Genomic DNA, 25,228 nt, shown 5'->3' with positions numbered 1-25,228 from the left:
CAGGTATAAAGAGACAATGCTATATTTGTAACACAAACATTCATAAAAGTTACTCACAAGAGAACCTCTTTGGCCCTCAATTTCACAAAAGTTGATTATCTGATTTTCAAGCCCATAGTAAATCAGAAAGAACAAGCTAGAAAGGGAGTGGGAAGCTGCTAGAGCTTCTCCTTGTGATGGTTGATGGGCAAGGAGGAAAAAAGAACTCAACAAGCAGAGCAGTCTGGAGCCACTTAGTACCAAGGCAAACAGTCTTTGAAAGCCCTGAAAACAAGTATTATAATGCAAAACAATAACTAATTTTCCCACTTGCGGTGGCTTTGTGGCTTCAGCTTGACTAGTCTGCTTCCTGTTACGGTGGGCTACAAAGGATACTCTCCAACCAAAAGAACTGGAGGAAAGAGAAAGGCAGCACACACACACACACACACACCTCCCAGTTATTCAAACACTAATGTTGGTGCTGCTGTGAAGAGATCTGCAGATGTAATTAAAGTCCCTATTCGATTGATTTTAAGTTATTCAAAAGGGTTTGGCCTTGGGTGGGGCCTGAATCACTTGGAAGCCCTTTAAAAGAAGGCTTAGGCCTTCCCTGAGATCAGACTCCAAACAGCAGTGGGGTCACTACAGCTCTTCCTTCCCTCTAGATAGCCCCTCCTGAATGTCTGTCTTGTGGACTGGCATTCAGTTTGCTTAGCCAGCCCCCCACAACTGTATAAGCCAATTCCTCATAATAAATTCACACACACATACACACACACAGTGATCTCCTACTCATTCTCCTTCTCTGGTCGCCCCTGACTGATACACCTCTGAAAATTATGACTCTTCAAGGTTATGTTAAATCATGTTTAATATATTGTTTAAAGAAGACGGAAGTAGGTAACAATAACTTTCACATAAAATGTTTCAAATAAAAGAGTTCTGTTATACAGAGCAATGAGTTTACATTATGTGGAATATTCACTAATGAAGACTACCTTACTCTCTATGATGCCAGATAAATGAGGTATTGCCATGACACTTTTAGAGTAGCTTATAAAACACTATATACAAACTTGGTGTCTCTTACCTGATCATTATCTGGATGTGATGTGGCAAAATATCCCTGATCTTCAGAAAGACACTGAAGGTGCACCAAATATTGGCTACTTTATCCTTAAAAGAAATTTGTTAGTTTTACATTCTAGTATAATTAAAAGAAATATTAAACTCCATGAAGTACAGCCCATAATCTCTAAATAGATAAACTTTTGGGTCATGAGAAGCGCTTGTTCACAATTTCATAACTAAGTTGATTAAACTCTCTAAGGAACACATACACACACACATTTTTCGCAATAGGAGGTGATCTAGCCAACCATAATTTAGATGCGCCCAAGAAATACTTAATATTTTTCAAAGAGCAGCACATGATTCCTAAATACTGAAGTTATTCATCTTTGGAAATTTTTCTAAGAAATCTTTACTTCCTCTAATGTAGAACACATATTGTTTGACCCATTTTACCACACACCTGAAATCAGAGTAATCTATTAGCTAATCTCCAAAATATACAAACAGCTCATGGAGCTCAATATCAAAAAAACAAACACCCCAATTAAAAAATGGGCGGAAGACCTAAATAGACATTTCACCAAAGAAGACATACAGATGGCCAAGAGGCACATGAAAAGATGCTCAACATCACTAATTATTACAGAAGTGCAAATCAAAACTACAATGAGGTATCACCTCACACCAGTCAGAATGGCCATCATCAAAAAACCTACAAACAGTAAATGCTAGAGAGGGTGTGGAGAAAAGCGACACCTCTTGCACTGTTGGTGGGAATGTAAATTGATACAGCCACTGTGGAGAACAGTATGGAGGTTCCTTAAAAAACTAAAAGTAGAACTACCATATGACCCATCAATCCCACTACCGGTCATATACCCAGAGAAGACCATAATTCAAAAGAACACATGTACCCCAATGTTCATTGCAACACTATTTACAGTAGCCAAGACATGGAAACAACCTAAATATCCAACGACAGATGAATGGATAAAGAAGATACATATATACAATGGAATATTACTCAACTATAAAAAGGAATGAAATTGGGTCATTTGTAAAGATGTGGATGGACCTAGCGTCTGTCATACAGAGTGAAGTAAGCCAGAAAGAGAAAAACAAATACTGTATATTAACACATATATGTGGAATCTAGAAAAATGGTACAGATGAACCTATTTGCAGGGCAGGAATAGAGACATAGACATAGAGAACGGACATGTGGACACAGGGGGGGAAGGGGAGGGTGGGACGAATTGGGAGATTAGGATTGACATATATACACTACCATGTGTAAAACAGATGGTTAGTGGGAATATGCTATAAAGCACAGGAAGCTCAGCTCAGTGCTCTGTGATGACCTAGATGGGTGGGATTGTGGGAAAGAGGTACAAGGGGGAGGGGATATAGGTATACATATAGCTGATTCACTTCACTGTACAACAGAAACTAACACAACATTGTAAAGCAATTATACTCCAATTAAAAATAAATAAATAAATAAAAAGAAAGTAACTATCACCGGCAACTGTACCATCCTACCTCCCTCTGTCGGGCCAATGAAACTGCTCTTCAGATTTTGAGGGCAACAAGTGAATGCAGGTAACCAACAGCACCATCAAAAGTGTATGACACTCATTTTTATAATTATCATGATAAATACCATTTCTGAAATATTGGGTTAGCCAAAAAGTTCATTTAGGTTTTCTGTAAAATATTACGGAAAACCCCAAACAAACTTTTTGGCCAACCCAATAGAAGACAAGGCAAATAACCAGGCAGCTTACATGGAGAACTAAACTTTTCTTTATATAGGTATTAAGGTTAGAGGATATATAAAGAAGTTAGGAGCACAATCCTCAAAGTACAAATTACAGCTCTGCCATGCAAAAGCTATATGAATCTGACCTCAGTTTTCTGATCTGTAAAGTGGGTATAACAGCTACTTCAGCACTATGGTTAAGGATCAAATAAAATTACATGTGAAGTGCCTGGTACCTAGTAAGAAAGTGGTGGTGATATCAATAGTGATTATTTATGATTATCAGTACTATCACTATCATCATCCCCATTGACATACAGGGCACACATTTCTGTTCCTTCACAACACCAAATTCTTTCTTAGTCTCTTTCAAAATGCTGGTTCCATCCTCCCACAGATCCACTGAAAGATACTCTATAGCATTTCATATACTCAAAAAGATATATATGCTTTTCTAATTCTTTTTAAAAGAAATGTTTATTCAAAAGCAAATTATCTATAAATATGTTGTCTCTGTCTAACTTTATTAAAAGACCTTTTTGTTTCCGAAAAATGGTTTGTTTAATTTAATTACTAACTCTAAATCAAATTATCCATGCAATAAAAATTTAACAAGAGTGATTAAGCTGGCATTAAATGAAATGAAATGAATGATTCTCATTAAAAATTACTATGGATGAAAGCTATATACTTCATAAGGAATTATGAGATCTTTCTGAAGCAAACATGATTATTAGTTTAATAAATAATTTCCTAGGACTAAAAAGAGAATATAAACCAAAAAAACCACAAAGCTGTTACCTTTGTAGCTGCAACTTCTCATGCTGTCTTTCATCATGAACCCTATTTCATTAGAAAAATGTATAACTGAATTATGGACCTCATGATGGCATAAATATTACCTATTTGTACAATGTACTGGAAAATGCCAGATAAGCTATAGCTTATGTGCCGGATTAAATAACTGGCAAGGAATGACTGCAGGAGGAGAGCAGCTGAAGTGCTTCTACATGAAATCCCCAAAGGTCACAGGGAAGGTACTGTAACAGAAAGGAGCGAGAGAAAAGTTTTTAAACATGCCTCAAATAATCCACGATCAACTGGAAAGAGTCTTCTTAGAACTTGCAGGGTTTGTTCCCTTTCTGTAAAGAATGGCAGCCAGCAGAGAATGAAGGAAGCCACAACAGTACAAGCCAGTTTAATCAACAACACAAGCCTAGAACAAAAACAAAGGGAAACGGTAAGATAGGGAGAGGTTAGTAATTCTGAGAAATTAATCTGCGTCTCATTACTATAAATATAATAAATGCAAATGTATAGTAATGATAAATCTATGCCACCAGTACAGGTTTAAGATGAGAGTCTACTTAAATCAGAGTTAAGACATTCACAACTATTAAGATGTGCAATTCCCCAACAAGAAGACTATCACCATCCTTCTTAACATTTAACTTAGATGCCATTCCTATGCAGCTATGAAGAAAAATGTCAAATTGGGATGTATTTCTAATAAGTATATAATGTAATATGCTCTAAAGGGATGAAATCCTATAGCAATGTTCTAACAAGCTAATTCACATTACCTCCAGTAAATATACATCGATCAAAATATTTCTCTAGTTAGGAAGATTTAAAATACAATAATATAGAACATGACTTGATCTCTCTTTCCATTTACTCCATAGCCACCAACACATTAATAAGAAATCACCAAAAGGCAAAGGTAAGTATGCCAAATAAATTATCTGAAGTAATTTTTTGAATACTGTTGTTTAAAAGCCACTCACCCCTTTCCTTTGAGGCCTTTCTTAAAACACTTGCCAAGTAAAAAACAAAAAAATGGCAAGGAGTGGTAAAGTTCCATCTGCTTATAATTTATAGCTAAGCAAAATGCCAGGGACCCCAGCAGGTCCCAGTCGTAAGATACTCCAAGAACACCCCACAAGGCAAAGCCGAGACTCACAGAATTATATATGTTCCTGTGTCAAGGAATTAGCTCAATAATTAAAAGAGATAGATTTTGCATTTTATAGAACATTTTTCTTATGTGATTTTGTAATAATATATTATAACGAAAATGATTTCTAAATAAAAGCTGAAAGTATTGAGTTGATAAACAAATTTGAAATTATATATCGTGGCTTCAAATATATTAAATCTACTACTAAACAGAGCAACTGATTTGTTTAGGTTTAAAAGAGCTCTAAATAGTTAACACATAGCTTTGTTTTCTGCTACGCTATTTCACAATATTACTATAACACATACCAAAATCAATGCTCCAAAAGTTAAAAACAAACACCAAACTTACTGATATCACTATTTTTCCTCTATAATATGCATCAATAATATAAATTAATATATGTGCTTGATTAGAAACTAATAACACTGTTATATGAAAACAATATCACAACTAGATTTTCAGTTGAAAAAGGTGAGCTGAGTACTCATGTTTACCTCCTCTCCTTCCTGAGACCCCCTTAAAATGATAGGGAATTTTTTACAGTATAAATTCACAGCCATAAAGAGAACAGGAAGATGCATTACAAGAGATGAAGATTTCAACACATTTCTAGAAGATGGAAAGAGGACAGTGAAGTGGCAACAAATAAAATAAACTAGAAGGAGCCACAGCTTAGTGAATGCACAGAGGAAGCTCCGGCTGGCAAGGAGCCAATCCACCCTGCAGGCCCCCAGAGAATTCTGGAAACAAGCAGGTTGGAGTGCTTGAGTATGTTGAAGAGAAAACAAGAGGATTCACTGAAAATTCCTAGATGGAGATGTCAAATCCCACCTCACTCCTTTGCAAAGATTATCTGGCAGCCAAAACATTTACTACCAGGCAACAAAAGAAGGAATATTTCTCCAAAGAAATGGAATAAACTATCTGGGCAACTAATGTAGAAGTCAACACTATAGTGCAAATTCCTCCACATTGTGACATTTAAGGATCCCAGAGTACTGGCCAGAATCCTGCCATGTACCCTATAGTGGACCAAATGTATAGAAAGCTCACATGCAGCTTTCTCTTCTGCCTTATTCTTAGAATAAATACACCAGGATCAAATAGACATATAAGGAACACCTATGACAGAAAAAGGACCAAAGTGAAGAGGAGAAAAGACTGACCCTAGGAGAATGGAAATAATTCAGGGAACAGTGGGGGAAAAAAAAGAGTAAACTGAAATTTAAGATATTAAATGCTTAACAGAACAAATGAAATTTAATAGAAGTGTTACTCATAAAGCAAGACAGTCTTCAAAACTGTAAAACAAAATGACAAAGAGATGCTCAAGATGGAGCTGAAAGATCTAATATCTGTCTAATAAGCTCAAGAAAGAAGGGAGAGAATTAAAAAAAATAATTTATGAGAATTTCTCAGAACTGAAGAACATGAGTCTTCAAAATGAATGACCCATAGTGTCCACAACAACTGTCAAAAATACCTTTGCCCAAACAAATCATTATAAAATTTCAGAGCCCGAAAAGTAACAAACAGGAACAACAAAAGCAGCAGCAGCAGTAACACATAATAATAGCAATAAATATTTATGTAGTGCTTAGTACCTCCCAAGTACTGTTTTAAATGCTTTACAAATATGAATTCATTTAATTCTCAAAAAGCTTAAAAAGTAAGGGTTATTATCATCCCCATTTTACAAATGAGGAAAGTAAAGTAAATAGCGGTTAAAAAAAGGTGTCCCTACAAAATGACATAATCCCCAAAGCTTCAAGAGTTTGATTCAAATCACAGAGAAGATACCACTACGAATTTACCAGAATGGTTAAAAGGAAAATAACTGACAACTGGTGAAGGTGAGCACCTGGAACTCCTACACCATTGTTAACGGGAGTATTAACTGGTAGACCATGCTTAAAAACCATATGGGAATAGCTAAAATTAAGCAAGTGCACATCCTATAATTCAGCAATTCCACTCATAAGAAATATATTTACATGTGTACAGAGAGATATTTACAAGAAAGGTCAAAGCAACATAGTCATCATAGCCAAAACCTGGAAACACTCCAATGTCTATCAGTAATAAAATCATGTGTATTCATGCAATGGAATATTATAAAGCAATGAAAGAGAACGAACTACAGCTACATAAAACTACACAAATAACTCTCACAAACAGAATGTTGAACCAAAAACACCAAGCACAAAGGAATACCTACTGTGTTGTCTTTTTTATAGAAAGTTCAAAAAAGGGGGAGAACCAAACTATAGTACTAGCAGTCAGTAAGTGGCTATCTTTGAGAAAGGAGATGGGAGAACTACTTGGGATGCGCACAGGTGTGGTTTTGGATACTGGCAATGTTCTATTTCTCGACATGGATAATAGCCAGTTCATTTACGTTTTGTGTACTTCTCTGTATGAGTGTTAATGTTTCAAAGTAAATATAGTATTAAAAAATCTTGTAAACAACTTTTTTTCTTTTCTTTATTATCAGTGTTCTTGATATTATCAAACTATCTAAAAGCCATGATCCTATAATGCCAAAAAAAAGGGCTCAATTAGGAAAGAGGACTGAATAAAAAATATGATGGAAGTAACTACCTATTTGAATATCTTTTGCAAGTCCTTTGACAGATACACATTTTAATTTTATAAATAAAACAGATTGGCACCAAAAGGAAAAAATATTAATCAAGCAATCATGGTGTGGATTATTTTTTTTCCTTTGGGACAGATAGTAATATTTAATACATTAGAAGACAAACTGGAGAGCCATGTACAGATTTTATCAACTTTCCTCTATAATTTGTTTATTTGAATGTTCCTTATTTTAGGTATCAAAAATTACACACATAAAATCCACATAGATTTATTCAATTTTAGTTTCCTGAAGCTCCCAGCTACCACTATCTGTTAGAGAAACATTTTGTTTTAAAACTCAAAAACTGGAAGATTGTTTTTGTCAGTGTCAGATAACATTTACAAAACATAGAAAATGTTTCACCTTTTCAGAATCAGCTCCAACAGCTAATCAGTTACCAACATCCTGTTCCCAATCCAAATAGTTGTGAAAAAAATTGCTACTTTTAATTTGTACTTTACCCTTCAACTAAACACTTGCTGAAGAGATTCTTTTACCATTTTAAAAATAGTTTAAGCAAGAACCCTAGTAAATAAGACATTACTAGATGACAACATTATACAAACTGAGCCTAGATTTCATGATATGCATCTGACTTCATTTCTAAATTAGTAAAGGATACTGAAAATGTCCATAGTCGATAAGAATAAGGCCTGGATACAGCAATATGCATAATGCATTAGCAATCTGTAAAGAAAATTATTGTGAAATAAGAAAGTAATCTGTTACTTGAATCAAACTGCGTAAAAGTGTAGTTTTATTTAACACAGTAGCAAATGTTCCCCTCTTACCTTCTATTTATCGAAATACTCCATTTTTATAAAGCAACTCTTTAAACACTAAAGTCTTCATGGAGGTAACATAGTATACTTCAGTAAAAAGGAAAAAAATCCCTAAAAGCGGGCTTCCCTGGTGGCGCAGTGGTTGAGAATCTGCCTGCCAATGCAGGGGACACGGGTTCGAGCCCTGGTCTGGGAGGATCCCACATGCCGCAGAGCGACTAGGCCCATGAGCCACAATTGCTGAGCCTGTGCGTCTGGAGCCTGTGCTCCGCAACAAGAGAGGCCGTGACAGTGAGAGGCCCGCGCACCGCGATGAAGAGTGGCCCCCACTTGCCACAACTAGAGAAAGCCCTCGCACAGAAACGAAGACCCAACACAGCCATAAATAAATAAATAAATAAATAAAAATTTAAAAAAAAAAAATCCCTAAAAGGTGTTTGTCTGAGAAAGCACTTTTAGATATATAAATCAGATAAATTAATCTAATGATTAATCTATATAAAAAGACCAAAGAGAATAGTCATGGGACTTCCGTGGTGGCACAGTGTTTAAGAATCGGCCTGCCAATGCAGGGGACACGGGTTCGAGCCCTGGTCTGGGAAGATCCCACATGCTGCGGAGCAACTAAGCCCATGCGCCACAACTCCTAAGCTTATGCTCTAGAGCCCACAAGCCACAACTACTGAGCCCGTGAGCCACAACTACTGAGCCTGTGCTCTAGAGCCCACGAGCCACAACTACTGAGCCTGCACACCTAGAGCCCGTGCTCTGCAACAAAGTGAAGCCACCACAATGAGAAGCCCGCACACTGCAACGAAGAGTAGCCCCAGCTCGCTGCAACTAGAGAAAGCCTGCACGCAGCAACGAAGACCCAACGCAGCCAATAAATAATAAATAAATAAAATTCTAACACAAACCATTTGATTTTTTTTAAAAAAAGAGCATATTCGTTAACTGTGAATATGAGAATATATAGCAACTTTTCAAAATGATTTTCAGTTGTCATTCTCACAAGCCAACTCAAAATTCAGATTTACCAGTTAAGCAATAAATTTAGCATGCTGTGCAATTCAGCAGTATATAACTTCTAAAATTCAGTGCATCTTATTACTATATTTGGACATTAAAATAATTACTCTAAGTTAATGTTTCTAAATGAAAATTAATTGACAGAAGATATACTGTTCCCTATTATCTACTCCCAAAAGCATGACTTCCTTAAGCTCTGTATTTAATAGTTAAGGTAATAAAACATTTCAGAGATGAAATGTCAGGTTACTTCAAAACTTACCTTTTTCTTAGTTGAGATTTCTTTTAAACAACAACAGTACAAAACCACTGCAGGTATGTAAATCAGCAAATCAGCAATTAACACTGAAAAAACAAGCAAATGATTTTAAGCGTTGAGTCCATCAGGATCTACTATAACCTATTAACAGCCTTCCTCCAACCCCGAGTGGGAATTCTATTAACACGAGGTTCCTACCCACTCTGGACAAGTCCTTTCCACGTTGAGCCCTTTCCATTCCCTTCACCTGTGCCTAATTTCAACTGATACAGTACTACAGAGTCTCTTAATTTTCTCCAACAAATTCACACATTAAATCAATCAGCTGTATCTAAAACCAGGTCTCTGCTCTGACTTGGACTTAAAAATTAAGAATACTCAAAGCAAGGGAAGGAAACTTTTATTTTCCCCTCAATATCTGCATACTCCAAATTTTCTGATGTGAATACCTCAAATGTGGAGATGCATAGGAGAATCTTTGTTAATGTGAATATTTATAAAAATTCATAAATTTTTGCTAATTAATGCCTACAAAGAGCTTGAGAGGCCCAGGTGAGGAGGAAACTGAAAAAAAAGTGGGAAAAAAAATAAAGCAATTCATAATTCTGAATGTTCAGTCCTTTTAGAACAAAGAAAAACTAATATATTAAGTTCTTCAACAGTACAACATAGCTATCCAAAAAGCCTATTTTTTTCTTGTACCACACATATATTTGTGTCCAGAATAAGATAAATGATAGTAAACTGTCAGTGGTAGATGCATGCAATCCTATTTTCAGCTCCAGATGCCACATTTTAGATGACACTGACAAACTGGAACATATTTGAAGGAGCACAACCAGAGGCTTCGAAACCATAATCACATTCAAGAAACTGGTCATCTAAGAAACAGCTAAAGTATTTATGAATGTTTAGCCTCGAGAGGAGATGACTTCAAATGTCTGAAGGGTGTTAGGTATATAAAGGATCGGACTTGTTCTATGTAGCCCAAGGAAACAGAACCTAAAATGACAAGTGAAGGTTCAATATAAGAAGGAAATTTCTAATGATTGGGGCTCTCTGAAAATAGAATAGAGTCTCTAAAAGTTGTAAGTTCCCTGCAGATACAGGTATTGGCTCAGAAGCTAAATATCACGTGGTGAGTATGTGGTTCAAAAAGGATTAAAGCATTAAAGCGTTTGGGAAGAGGGAGTGGTGTGGGAGAGGGAAAGACAGGCAATACAGGTAATCTCTTGGGCCTGATATTCCATGACTGGATGAATAGTAAAGAGAACAAACCCTGACTAGATTTAGACTAATTAAGGAAAAGACACAGGTTAGCATTAAAGCCTAAGTCTTGTAAAGCTTTTAAAGAAACTTAAGCTTATTACTTTCAACTTTTAAACAGCACACAATAAATGCTCAATAAACATTTGTTGTAAAGATTAATTCAGCAACACTGCACAGCAATACAATATATGACATACGGCTGTAATTCACCGTAAAAGTGAAAGGGATTTATTAAAGCAACAGCCTAAACGAATAAAACTTCAATTTAGAGCTAACCAACTTCAGGTGAGCTATTAATATTAGCCTCACTTTACTAGGCCTCAGTTTCCTCAGCTTAAAATAAGGATAACAACAGTATTTACCTCATTTGGGTGTCCAAATTATTAAGGGAGATAATAGTAAATGTAAAGCACCCAGAATTATTAGTTTCTACTCTTTTGTGTTTTAGCTTACATATACATTTGCTCACATATTATACATATATATGCATATTTATAGTTACACAACTATAAAAGTAAGGACAATAATAGAACCTGTCATCAGTTCAAAAAAAATTTTAATCAAATTTTACACTCAATGCCTATTGCTCTTTCACCTGTTGCACGCATGAAGAGCTTATGTGCCTGACTCTCATATCCTCGTGATGTATGGAGAGCAATCCAGTCTGGATTTATAAACTTTGCCCTGCAAATCAAACATATATACATGCACTTTATTCCCCATTACTTTTAGCAATAAGGACATCTGAGGACATATGAATCTATTTTGAGAAGTGGCCATTGCTCCTATAAAGCAATGGAGTTAAGGCTTAAGCTTTACTCTTTGTATTTAACCATGTGAAACTGACTAATGCTATCAGAATCTGCCATGCTTATCTTCCAACAAACCCATGTAGCATGTTAACTAAAAGCCCTACCTTCATGATTCGTCCAGTGTGAAAACAATCTGATGTCACATTTCATTTATTAAACATATACTTTGTAAAGAGCAATACACTAATATTGACAAGAGGATCACAGTTTTATAATTTATAATCTTTTCAGTTATCATAATAGGCTACAATAAATAGCTATTAATCGTAAATCACTGCATAAAACTGAACATAATTATTAAAGATAAATTAAGTTTTCAATCATATTACATTCTCCAGAACACTGCAAAGTATATTTGATTATCCTGAAGTTTGGAAACTTATTTATTTTTTTTTTTTGAAACTTATTTTTAATCCAGGAAGCTAATTTTTACAAAATATGAAATAGAACAAATAAAATGAGGTCAGAAGATAATGTGAAGAAGTTCCTCAAATTTCTGCTGATACACTTCAAATCTGAAACGGAATACCAGGACAGAGTAGAACTGGTTCTCCACTAAATAGAAGCACCTAATCTTCTATAAACCATTCCATTTCTGTAAAAGAAAAAGGAATTCCAATCCTGATCTTAAATCATAAGTGAAACACTATGGTACTTCTAGTTTCTTACTTGACAAGTTAGTCAGAAAACCATTTAGACCTTTATTTCTCATTTACTTTGCGCCATTCCAGGAAAAAAGCTTTTCTATGCACAACTAACCGTATTAGATATATTTCTCAGTAATCCATGCGTAATTGGTAACATCTCTACTTCAAAACAAAGCTAGATTTTTGCATCTCTTTCTAGACTTTCCTCCAAAAAAATTATGAAAATAGTCAAACTCTGATAAACTTTCCTACAATCCAATTATAAAGATATGGTGCTCTACAAACCATAATACAATAGTAGCTACAAACGAGCTCTCCTCTATTCAATAAACGCTTCCTTACTACATCTGCTAAGGGCATAAATATTTAAAGTTATGTCAAGGAAGAAAAACTTACACATATGCACATAAAAGACTATGGTAAGCTGTAAGAGGTGGATAGTCCAATCCCCAATACTGTAAGTTGTTATCACTGCCGTTAAAATACCTGAAGAAAAAGGACAAAGAAAGCGCCATTCCAACAATCAATATTCAAGAAATACTTATATTTAACGTCTCACTTCATTTAACTTAATTAACATGAAAAAATGTTATACAAGGTTAAAAAAAAATTCATCTAAACTTTTCTCCCCCCTCCTAAAAATTTTTGTGAACTCACAATTAAAAGTTGTTATTGAGTAGTGTGACTAAATAATTTATTGTCTAAACCAAGGTACTCTTAAGAGTGAAAGAAGCTATAAATAATTAAGCCATAACAATAGAGGCAAACCAAGATTCTCACAGGCAAACCGAATTTGTTATCACTCTACTATTAGTAAACTTAATGACCAACACTTATACAAAAGAAAATATGCAACAAAAAGAGAATTTGCTTCTGACAGTCTAAAAAATTAAAGAAACAATACGAAATCACAATTTAAATAAATAAAAAATGAATGTCAAAGACTACATAAAGATTTGGTTTACAAAGAAAGAAATATTGCATGAAACAGGTATACTTTTATTAATAACACTTTGAACACAATTCAACCAACATGTAATGAGAGCCTATTACATGCAAAATTCTGTGAATTAAGGAAGAAAACTAGATCTAATGTTCATAACTTAACAGGCTCCTCTAACTGGTCAGAATGGGAAGGAACGAAATTATATTCAAGAGTGTTATCATTAACTTCAAAATGTAATTTTTTCTAACATATCATGGGTATTTTTGCTTTTTACAAAAAAATACTATAATTTAAAATAGTTCCAGGACTTCCCTGGTGACACAGTGGTTAAGAATCCGCCTGCCAATGCAGGGGACACGGGTTCGAGCCCTGGTCCAGGAAGATCCCACATGCCACAGAGCAACTAAGCCCGTGCGCCACAACTACTGAGCCTGCGCTCTAGAGCCCACGAGCCACAACTACTGAGCCTGCGTGCCACAACTACTGAAGCCTGCGTGCCTAGAGACCGTGCTCCGCAACAAGAGAAGCCACTGCAATCAGAAGCCCACACACTGCAACGAAGAGAAGCCCTCGCCCGCTACAACTAGAGAAAGCCCGTGCACAGCAACGAAGACCCAACACAGCCAAACAAAAAATTTTTTAATAATAAATAAATAAAATTTAAAAATAAATAAATAAAATAGTTCCAAACTTAAAAGTTTCAAGAACAGTTCAAAGAGCTTCTGTACATCAAATGTAAAAATTTAACAAAAGACACCATAAGAAAAATTCAAAGACAAGAACAAACAGGAAGAAGATATTTATACATATATAATATACACACATATATATATATACATATATACATATACACACACCAAAAACTGATTAAAATATAGAATACTATTGTATACCGTTGAATACTGTGGCAGACAGACTTTAAGGTCATCCCCATGAACCCATCTCCTGGTGTTCCTGCCTTAAGTGTGTACAATCAATCCCCACCCCTCAAGTGTGGGCAAGACCTGTGACTTGCTTGTAAACAACAAAATACGACAAAGGTGATAGGATGGTCACGCCTGTGCTTATGTTTTATATATATGTAAGATTCCATCTTGCTGGCTAAGCTACAGAGACTCCCTTTCACTGACTTGGAAGAATCAAGCTGTCACGTTTTAGTAAGTGGGCATACTGGAGAAGCCACATGGCAAGAAACTGCAAGTAGACCCTAGGAAATAAGGGTAGCTACCAACAAGAAACCAAAGCCCTTAGTCTTGTAAGTGCAAGGAAATTAATTCTGCCAATAACTTGAGGGAACTTGGAAACGGTTCCTTCCCCAGTTGAGCCTCTGATTAGACTGCAGCCTCAGATGACAACTGGATTGCAACCTCCTGAGACCCTCCCTGATCATAATATTGAACTAAGCTGTGCCCAGACTTCTAACCTAAAGAAACTACAATAATAAATGTGTGTTTAAGTAAGTACCATTTATGGTCACTTGTTAACACAGCATAGAAAATTAATGTAATTGTTTATTTTAAAATCATATAACTCATTACAAAAAAGATCAGCAATCCATCAGAAACATGGGGGAAATATATAAATATGCAAATTTGAGAAAAAATATGATGGTCAGTAAATATATTAAAAGATACTCAACAACACAAGTACTCAAGGAAATGGAAATTTTAGAAGTCTGGTGTTAGTTTTTATTATTAAATATTGGTAAGGGTATATGGAAAGAGATATTCTTGTGTTGGTATCCATTAAAACTGGCTACTTTAGAGATTCCACTTCTAGGAATCTACCTAGGAAAAACATGTACACAGGAGAAATGTACTTTATTTAATCATTCACCTACTAAAAGATATTTAGAGTGTTTCAGGCTTCTCATAATTATAAACAATGCTGAAATAAAGTCATTCCCACAATTCCTGACTTATAAACCTGTGATTTTTTTTTAAAAAGCAACATGCTCAGGGTAGGTGGACTCTTCTCCTAGCCCTGGTATAAACCATGCCTGCACTGAGCCAGGCGTTTCTTTCTATTAATGATTGCTTTAAGGGTAGGACTTGTTGCTCCTGAACAAAAAGAGAAGTAAAAAATAAGGTATTCTTATTATTCCTGCCTTGAATATGGTTGTACAAAGTCACACTGCTGGTAGCCCTGGCAGTCATCTATTGATCATGGGGTGAAAAGCCTCAGGATGAAAAGCCAACATGCCAAGAAGAATGAATGAAAGAGAAGAAAAATGGAAAAGCCTGAGTCCTTGATTGCTATTATTATTTTTTTTAATATTTATTTATTTATTTGGCTGTGCTGGGTCTTAGTTGCGGCATACAGGATCTTCGTTGAGGCATGTGGGCTCTAGTTCCCTGACCAGGGATCGAACCCAGGCCCCCTGCATTGGGAGTGCGGAGTCTTGACCGCTGGACCACCAGGGAAGTCCCTTGATTGCTATCATTGAGCCAGTTTACCAGCCCTGCAAAGACCTACTTATTGAGACAATTATTTTATTGCTTAAACTACTATTACTTAGGTTTTCTACTACTTGATGCCAAAAGTACTCCTGACTTCACACATAAGGAATTGTCATTATAAAATTAAAGAAAAAAAGTTCAATTTTCCTCTATTACTTACAACTATGTATATTGAAATGGAATAAATAAGTGTTTAAATTTAGAATTATAAAACTGACTTTTGGGCTTCCCTGGTGGCACAGTGGTTGAGAATCTGCCTGCCAATGCAGGGGACACGGGTTCGAGCCCTGGTCTGGGAAGATCCCACATGCCGCGGAGCAACTAGGCCTGTGTGCCACAACTACCGAGCCTGTGCTCTAGAGCCTGTGCTCCGCAACGGGAGAGGCCGCGACAGTGAGAGGCCCGCGCACCGCGATGAAGAGTGGCCCCCACTTGCCGCAACTGGAGAAAGCCCTCGCACAGAAACGAAGACCCAACACAGCCATAAATAAATAAATAAAAATTTTTTAAAAAAATAAAAAATAAAACTGACTTTTTTTTTTACAAATTTATTTATTTTTGGCTGCATTGGGTCTTCGTTGCGGTGCGCGGGCTTCTCACTGCAGTGGCTTCTCTTGTTGTGGAGCACAGGCTCTAGCCACGTGGGCTTCAGTAGTTGTGGCACGCGGGCTCAGTAGTTGTGGCTCTCAGGCTCTAGAGTGCAGGCTCAATAGTTGTGGTGCGTGGGCTTAGTTGCTCCGCAGCATGTGGGATCTTCCCAGACCAGGGCTCGAACCTGTGTCCCCTGCGTTGGCAGGCGGATTCTTAACCACTGCACCGCCAGGGAAGTCCCAAAACTGACATTTTTAAAGTTTACCTCATAGATCCTGATTTCACATTTTAGACAACTTTGTCACTTGAAAGTTTTGACTACACTACAGCTAACTTTCTAGATGAAGACAGAAAGATTTCACTCTTGGAAAAAAAATTTTTTTTAATATTTATTTATTTATTTGGCTGCGCGGCATTTTAAGTTGCCGCGTGCGGTATCTTTAGTTGTGGCATGCAGGATTTTTAGTTGCGGCATGTGGGCTCTTAGTTGCATCACGTGGGATCTAGTTCCCTGACCAGGGATTGAACCAGGGGCCCCCCGCACTGGGAGCACTGAGTCTTAACCACTGGACCACCAGGAAAGTCCCCACTCTTGGAAAACTGAAGTTAAAAAATGAGAAACCATTCCTCAGCCACATTGCTAGGTAACAATAGTGGCAAACTAATCAAATTTGACAAAATTAGCCAAAAAATTCAGACTATTAGAAATGTTATTTCCAATATAGATTTATATCCACTGTTGATAATAGTGAACCTGTCCCAAGGATATATTTTCTCTTTTATAAAATGTGCCATTGAGATATATCTTTTTCAATGATAGTTATTATGAATCATATAGCAATGAACTTCAAACTAGGGGAAAAAAAAGAAATCACACCATTTAAACATTAGAACTCGGCACTTTCACTGCCATGGCCTAGGTTCAGTCCCGGGTCAGGGAACTAAGACCCCACAAGCTGCGCAGTGAGGTCAAATAAATAAATAAACAAACATGCACACACCTATTAAAAAAAAAGAACAGTATCAAATATTTAGGTGACCTCTATTTTAAATACTCCAAACTTGGTCTAGGGTACAGCCAACCTATTAATAGAGAGTTCAATATGAAGTTCTTGTATGTAACTCTCTCAGAAAGGAGTTATATAAAAGCAGTGACCAAAGCAATCAACAGAACAATATAAACAGTTTGCATAGCCAGGTTTAATCAAGTAATCTACCAGGCATCTAATAAGTAAAATAATACTGTCATCAATTGTTATCAGAAAGTGTTCAACAAAAATGACAGTGCATGGATTTCTGTGAGATATAACTACAGCTAACATTTATTGAGAACTCATTACACTTCAGGCACTGGTCTAAAGTGCTTTAAATGAATCATTTTATTCAATCCTCACAATAACCCAGTGAAATATGTATTCTATTATTTCCATTCTATGAGTGATAAAACTGTGGCAGAGATAGTTAAATAACTTGCAAAAGCTCCCACTGCTAGTAAAGAGTACAAGCCTTGATCTGAAGTCTGGCAGTTTGACTCTAGCCCTACACTCTTCACAACTAAGCTACTGCTTTTTTTTCATCTCATATGTTCCCTACAGGAGAAACTTTGCGAAACCTCCACAAGAAATACTCTTAGTCCATAAACTTCCACAGTTTATGTCCTGAGGAGCTTCCATGGCATACAGTGTCCTATCCTCAAAGTTCTAGTTCAGTACCATATTCCAGCTGGTAACTAAATATATGGGTAACTTTCAGGAGGATGAAAGTTCAAAATGAGCCAACAATATGCAGGGTAATATATGTGACATCAGTATACAGGAAGATGAGGATTCTGAAGATGAAGAAATAGCATATTTTCCTTTTAAGTGTCTTCAAATAATCTACATTAACTGACCGATAAACAATAAAATCAAGTTAAAATTATCCATACCATTGTTTGATCGGTAAATTAATAGTAATCTCTTGCCAGTGTCTCTGAGCTTCATAATCACCAAACATAGGGGGCTTTCCAGCACCTAAGATGAAAGGTAAAAAAAGCAAAATAAAAATACACTTTAGTATATCAGTGATTTTATTTCCTTATGAAATAAAATCCTTATGAAAATTTCCTTATGAAAATTTTCTAAATTATAGAGATAGTATAGGAGGAGGAAAAGAACACAGAAGTTACCCAAAAAGTCAGAGAGATGAGGTCTGAATCCTGGCACTGCTAGCACACTGAGTGACTGTGTAACCCTGAGCAAATGACTTAACCTCCCTAAGCCTCAGTACATTAAAAACAGAATCAATACTGTCACCTCAAGGACTGCTGGAATAAGGAAAATAATGAACATAAAATAACCTGTATAGTACCTGGCACACATAAACATTCAATAAATATTGTTAACATTAATTAGTTATTAACATTAGTTTTTTGGTTTTTTTTTTTGGCCATGCCGCGCGGCATGTGGGATCTTAGTTCCCCAACCAGGGATCAGACCTGCACCCCCTGCATTGGAAGCACGGAGTCTTAACCACTGGACCACCAGGGAAGTCCCTTAATTAGTTTTTAATTAATTAGTTGATAATACTAATCATAAGATATCCAAGTTTATTTTTACTTCATGAGAAAGACTGTCAACTATACTGTCCAATAAGTATCATAAAACAACAATAATAACAAATGTCTATATTTTACCAAGGGCTTTTACAAACTAAATATAAATAACTTAAGGTCAAGTATAGAACCAAAAACGGACTATATATTGCAAAGACATTGGTTAGGTCAGGCTTTGATGTCAAATGAGTTATATAAAAACTGCCACTTTATAGTTTTTTTTTTACTTCAAAATTGCAAATAAGGGATAATGGATCTTTAATAACTAACAATTGACAGTGTCTACTACATGCCAAATACAACAATGGAGCAGGTATTATTATCATCCCCACTTGACAGCTAGCAAAACAGAGGCAATGGTCACCCAGGTAATGAATAGCAGAGTCTGGACTGGAACCCAGGCAGACTGGATCCATAATCCATGTTCTTGGCTCCTACTGTGTATTGCCTCACAACTCGGTTAAGGTAGGTTGTTAACCTTAAATCATTTTAAATGATATAAGGGTAATTCCATTTAGTAAATAGTAAACAACCACTATTCAGCTAACAGTTGACTACAAGACTGTGAGAGGGCCCAAATAGGTACAGTACAGACACAGGTTTCTTAATCAGCAAGTGAAAATCACATACAGTCAAATATATTCATTAATCCATTGGGAAGGTGTGCCACATTGGTGAATGATATGTTATCAATCACTGAACTCTAACCCAGATGTTCTCCAGCTTTGGAACACTACATTAAGTAGATTTTCTGCATTTAACAGCTGTATTATACCACTATTCTTTAAATGCTAGCATCTCCACCCAAGGAGATACTCCCAGTATGAGATAATCATGGGAAAAGCAGATTAACATCTCCAAAGCATATACACGTTGAGTGACTGCCGTAAAAAAATTACCCACAGTACAGGCACATGTATACACACACACAAACCTACCCCTGTCTCTCTCTTGGAAAGTACCATATCTTATTCATTTTTGCATTCTCAGGATGTAATTGCACCTAGCAGATTCTCAGTGAATGATGATGTAGGAAGGATGTCAATATTATCAGTATGATATAGCAAGGATTTTAAGTTCAAAAAGATTTGAATTTTTGAGTCCCTTATTTTCCACTTACTGAATGTGCAACACTAAGCAGTTTGTGATGGCAGACCAATTAATTATGCGAAGGCTACTTTAACACAATGCCCATATACTGGTTCTTGTCTCAAAACATCTTTAAGTTACTATCTGGCATTTTGAAATTCCAAGCCTCTGCTCATGCTGCTTACTTCCTCTCCCTATTCATACACCTCTTTTATCAACTCGTATCCAACCTTTAAGAACCATCCCAACTACCAAATTCTCCACAAAACCTTCCCTTATAAATTAAAAACATACTGATCATTAATTATTGACTTCTTAGAACTAATATTTATTAAGGGCAAACTATAGACATCATACTTATATATATTATTTTATTATTCATTACAGTAAGTCTAACAAGCAAGTGTTGAAATAGTGTTATTTTCTTCATATTAGGCTAGGGATTGTCAGAGTGATTAAGGAAAAAGAATTATTAGCAACTGCAGTAGTGAAAACTTCATTAAGTACTTAAGAGCAAAATAAAATGCCAAGAGCTTTAGATGTAACTCATTTGATCTGCAACCTATGATTTTACCAACATTTTACTGATGAGGAGACTGAGACTGAAATTTTAAAATAACTTGCCCAGTGTCACACAGCCGATAAGACACAGCTAGTAACATTCAAACCCACTGGCGTTTAATCTCAATACCTGTGACCTTGTCAGAGAGTAAACAGTAGAGGCACGATTTGAATAGGAAATAGAAGACAATAGCCATAACAAAAAATAAATACCAAACTTGAAGTATATCAATTGTTTAGTGAATTGAAAACCCATTACCACAGTATCTCAGAGCTATATCTCCTCCTTCTGTTTAATAAACAGCATATGAAAAAACGTGGAAATCAAAATAGGTAAGTCAAGTAGATTTTAAAAAGGAAAAAAAAAAGTATTGACTTCTCATAATACTTATATTTTCAGTCTCATGTATTTTGTCACATGATTATACTATTTTCTAATAGCTACCCAAATAAGAATTTTAATTCCGGTGGACATAGAATGTGATTTTTCCAGAGTTCACAGGAAACATATTGCTAGGCATATAGTACACACTTTCAGTTAAAACTTGCTCAGTTAACTGAACAGGAGGGGGAGATTAACTTACAATTTTTTTAAAGAAGGAAAATAATTTCCCACTGAATTAACTGCATCTTTACGTGTGCACTTTATAGATGTGTGTGTGCTGTGGGGGCAGTTTCTCTTTTTGGTGATACAGCTGCTGTCTACAGGGAGAAAGGAATTGATTTTTATTTTTTTTTCTTTTGCTTTTGTTTGCTTGTTTTTGGCCCAGTGGGATAATACCTATACAGTGGGCATAGGAAACTACTTAAGTCATAGAGGATCTTAAGTAGTTTCCTACACCTGAAAAAATCCGGCTATCTAGATTTTCTGAAATTGCTCTAGACTTGGGGTCAGTGTGGAAGAATTTATTACCATTCTCTAACAAACAGAAGAATGGATAATGACTCTCTTCAGGGTTGAGAAACAAGTTTCTATCCAGAGTCTGACCTACTTCAATAAATTCAGCTGACACTGGCTATGAAATTAGTACTTAAGTTTTTAAAACTGCTAAAGTGCCCTTAAAGCAACCCAGAAGAGCAACCCAACTGTACCTGTGGGAGCTTCACTTGGGAAGGGCAAAATGGATTCTTTCTACTGTGATTAATTCTACAAATTCATTTACATGAGATTCAGAATTACGTAAAGAAAACGTATTAATGTACATTTACAAAGCTTCAATTTTGTCTCATTCTTAGGAAAATGGGCTTAAGCACCACTTAAATGTTCATTTTATTAATTGCTGAACTATTCAGAATTATGTTAGAATTTAAAAAACAAGTAGTTTCTTTGATAACAATACATACTAATCGCCTTTACATTGAAACTTTAAACATTCTAAGGGAAGAGAATTTGGTTAAAATTTTCCATAATAATCCCCCTTTTATATATCCTTAGTGAGTGAGAAGAAACATTACAAATAACAATGGGTCAGCTGAGAGAAACTATACAGTATGTGCATTTCCAAAGAAGAAATAACGGACTAATACTAAGCAAGCTCACCTGAGCTTCCTCACTCCAGTGCTTCCTAATTACAATCTTAAAACAAGAAAAACAAAAAGCAAACTAAAATAAGCATGTTAAAAACAAATTATAACCAAAATAAGTATTTTAATTAATAGAAGGAAAAAAATCTCAACAGAATCACAGATGTTACACTCATTCAGTAATCCTCCCAGCCTCCTATGATACAGAAGTTCATCACACGTGAACACTAAATGTCACACTGTTTACGATGGAGTTGAGAACTCTGACAGAATCACCATTTTTCTTAGTATTTAGCATTTTTATTTTTCTCATCTGAAAAATGACAAAAATATATAACAACCACCTACAAAAGATGCTACAAATATTTTAATATGCAATAACAATACTCTTCTTACATAGTAATCCAAAAATACTCTTGTTCTGTTGACTTTCTTAGAAGACAATTTAAGAGTAAGGTTTAACTTTTTTGTTTTTGAAGTATAGTTGATCTACAATGCGGTGTTAGTTTCAGGTGTACAGCAAAGTGATCCAGTTATACATACATATATATCTATTCTTTTTAAAATTCTTTTCCCTTATAGATTATTACAAGATATTTAGTATAGTTCCCTGTGCTATACAGTAGGTCCTTGTCGGTTATCTATTTTATATATATATAGTAGTGTGTATATGTTAATCCCAAACTCCTAATTTATCCCTCCTCTCCCTTTCCCCTTTGGTAACCATAAATTTGTTTTCTATGTCTGTGAGTCTATTTCTGTTTTAGAAGTAAGTTCATTTGTACCATTTTTTTTAGATTCCACATACAAGTGATATCATGATATTTGCCTGTCAGGCTTACTTCACTTAGTACGATAATCTCTAGGTCCATCCATATTGCTGTAAACAGCATTATTTCATTCTTTTTTATGACTGAGTAATAGTCTATTGTACATATTCTTTAACCATTCATCTGTCAATGGACATTTAGGTTCCTTCCATTGTATATACTGCTGCAATGAACACTGGGGTGCATGCATCTTTTCAAATTATAGTTTTCACCAGATCTACGCCCAGGAGTGGGATCGCTGGATCATACAGTAACTCTATTTTTAGTTTTTTAAGTTAACTCCATACTGTTAAGAGTAAGGTCTAAAATAAGTAAGAGGACTTTCCTGGTGGCGCAGTGGTTAAGAATCCGCCTGCCAATGCAGGGGACACAGGTTTGAGCCCTGCTCCGGGAAGATCTCACATGCCATGGAGCAACTAAGCCCGTGTGCCACAACTACTGAGCCTGCGCTCTAGAGTCCGTGAGCCACAAATACTGAGCCTGCGTGTCACAACTACTGAAGCCCGTGCACCTAGAGCCCACGCTCTGCAACAAGAGAAGCCACCACAAGGAGAAGCCCGCGCACCACAACGAAGAGTAGCCCCTGATCGCTGCAACTAGAGAAAGCCTGCAGCAGCAACGAAGACCCAACACAGCCAAAAATAAATAAATAAATAAATAAATAAATAAATAAATAATTTTTAAAAATAAATAAATAAAATAAGTAACAGGAGTCCTGTTTTCAGATGAGGGAAGTAACTGAGTAAACTCAGACTTTAGGAGAGAAATGTTAGAATAAGTAATGTATGTAAGCCACAGGGATAGGAAAGTATTATATATGCGTGTTGTCCTCTACTTGATTCCCATTAAGCATTTGGTTATGTACACTAGTAATACTGAAATGGTGTGGGTTTTTTTAAAATTATTTAACCCTATACCCTGATATTAATTTAACGTTCTCTTGAGATAAAGAGTGCAAAGAAAATAATATATCTGTCAAAATTAGAAGACTAAAGGAAAATTAGAAGACATAGGATTGCAAACTAAATAATGATCAGGAGTAATACAGCCTGAAGTAAGAAAAGGGAATGACTATCCAAAGGACCAGTTACGGACTGAAAGCAAAGGTAACACAAATTACATATTTCATATGACAACTTTTAACTGGGCTTTTCCTCAGCCCTCCTTTATCCCATTCCAGCTACCAATTAACTCCCTCCTTCCATTCACTAACAAACTTCCTAAAAGTTGCTATGTCCACTTATTAACTCCCATTTAGTCCATTATGTTCTGGTAGTTAGGAAGCTCACAATGGCCTCCTAGTGATCCTTTGTCTATTTTAAATTTTCATTCTACTTGACATGTCTAGAACTTGACACTGTTGGCCAGTCCTTATTTCTTAAAATTCTCTAATTCCCCGGCTTCCAGGATAATAACTGCTCCAGGCTCTAATCTTACATGATTTCTTCGCAGTCTCCTTTAATCATTACCCCTTCTCTGTGAAGATGATCAGTGGTTAAATCCGTTTTCTTCTGTACTACAGATACTCCCAACTCTGTGGCTTCAACCATCATCTCTATCAACCTTTTGTAAAAATCAGAATAACCTGTGGAGCTTTAAAAAATACAGATGAAACTAGTTTCCAGCAACATGGCAGACTCAGAAGGTCAGAAAAACACCTCCAATACAGGAAAAGTATATATTTTTTAATTATTTATTTTATATATTATACATGTACAATTTTAATATATGGCTGAATCAGCAGCAAAATAAGAGAATTCCTTAGAGGCCAGAAACAACAAAAAAAGCATAGACCCAGAAGAGTAAGCATTTGTCCTGAGGGAATCCAATGATCTTCGGTGGCCTATACCCTAGGTACTGAAAAGCTCTATGCCATAAGTAAGGAGGCAAAGCCTTAGTACTTGAACAAGTAGGAATTCAACGTCAGAAAAATCTCTACTAGGATTAAAAATACAAAGCCTTTGAGGAGATGGTGAAGATAGTATTTATCTCTGCCTTGGCTCTTGGTAGTACAGGAAAAAAGAAGTCTCCCAAAAATTCCTAACCATAAGTCTGCACTCACCCAGTTTGGGGCCTGAATTCACATCAAGTATTTGCCAAAGGAATCTTAAGATGAGAATTTAGTTTGACTTTTGTTAAAAGTGCCCCAGGTGCCTGGGAGGAGGCAACCCAAACCCTCTGTGGAGAAATACACAGTAAACTGAGGCCTCAAAGAATTCCCACAGATAAAAGTTCTAAGTAACATGAGCTCACAATTTTAAAAAAATCACTAAACTCATGAAGAAACAAAATAACATAAGCAAGAGTCAACAACAAACAATTAACTATGAAATCAGACTGCAGGTATTAGAATTTTCTGATAGGTAATATAAAATAAGCATGTTTAGTATGTTTAAATATATAAGAGAAGACATT

At 35.8% G+C, this 25,228-nt stretch overlaps 1 protein-coding gene across 2 annotated transcripts in view; it reads right to left on the bottom strand.

The window, feature by feature from the left end:
- Nucleotides 1-25,228, bottom strand: part of ALG6 (ALG6 alpha-1,3-glucosyltransferase) — a 56,080-nt gene that overhangs the window by 20,548 nt on the left and 10,304 nt on the right. For both annotated transcript variants that reach the window (XM_059899087.1, XM_059899094.1), the window contains exons 3-10: nt 18,144-18,228; nt 12,617-12,706; nt 11,357-11,445; nt 9,496-9,578; nt 8,045-8,109; nt 4,606-4,791; nt 3,899-4,034; nt 1,073-1,158 (exon numbers count right to left, since the gene is read on the bottom strand). In XM_059899087.1, the coding sequence (XP_059755070.1) occupies nt 1,073-1,158; nt 3,899-4,034; nt 4,606-4,791; nt 8,045-8,109; nt 9,496-9,578; nt 11,357-11,445; nt 12,617-12,706; nt 18,144-18,228 (820 nt within the window). The remainder of the gene's footprint in view (nt 1-1,072; nt 1,159-3,898; nt 4,035-4,605; nt 4,792-8,044; nt 8,110-9,495; nt 9,579-11,356; nt 11,446-12,616; nt 12,707-18,143; nt 18,229-25,228) is intronic.

Source organism: Balaenoptera ricei, chromosome 1 (genome assembly GCF_028023285.1).
Source record: "Balaenoptera ricei isolate mBalRic1 chromosome 1, mBalRic1.hap2, whole genome shotgun sequence".
NCBI classification, from domain to species: Eukaryota; Metazoa; Chordata; class Mammalia; order Artiodactyla; family Balaenopteridae; genus Balaenoptera; species Balaenoptera ricei.
The sequence above is the reverse complement of the archived record's forward strand: the minus strand, read 5'-3'. Positions and strand labels throughout refer to the sequence as shown.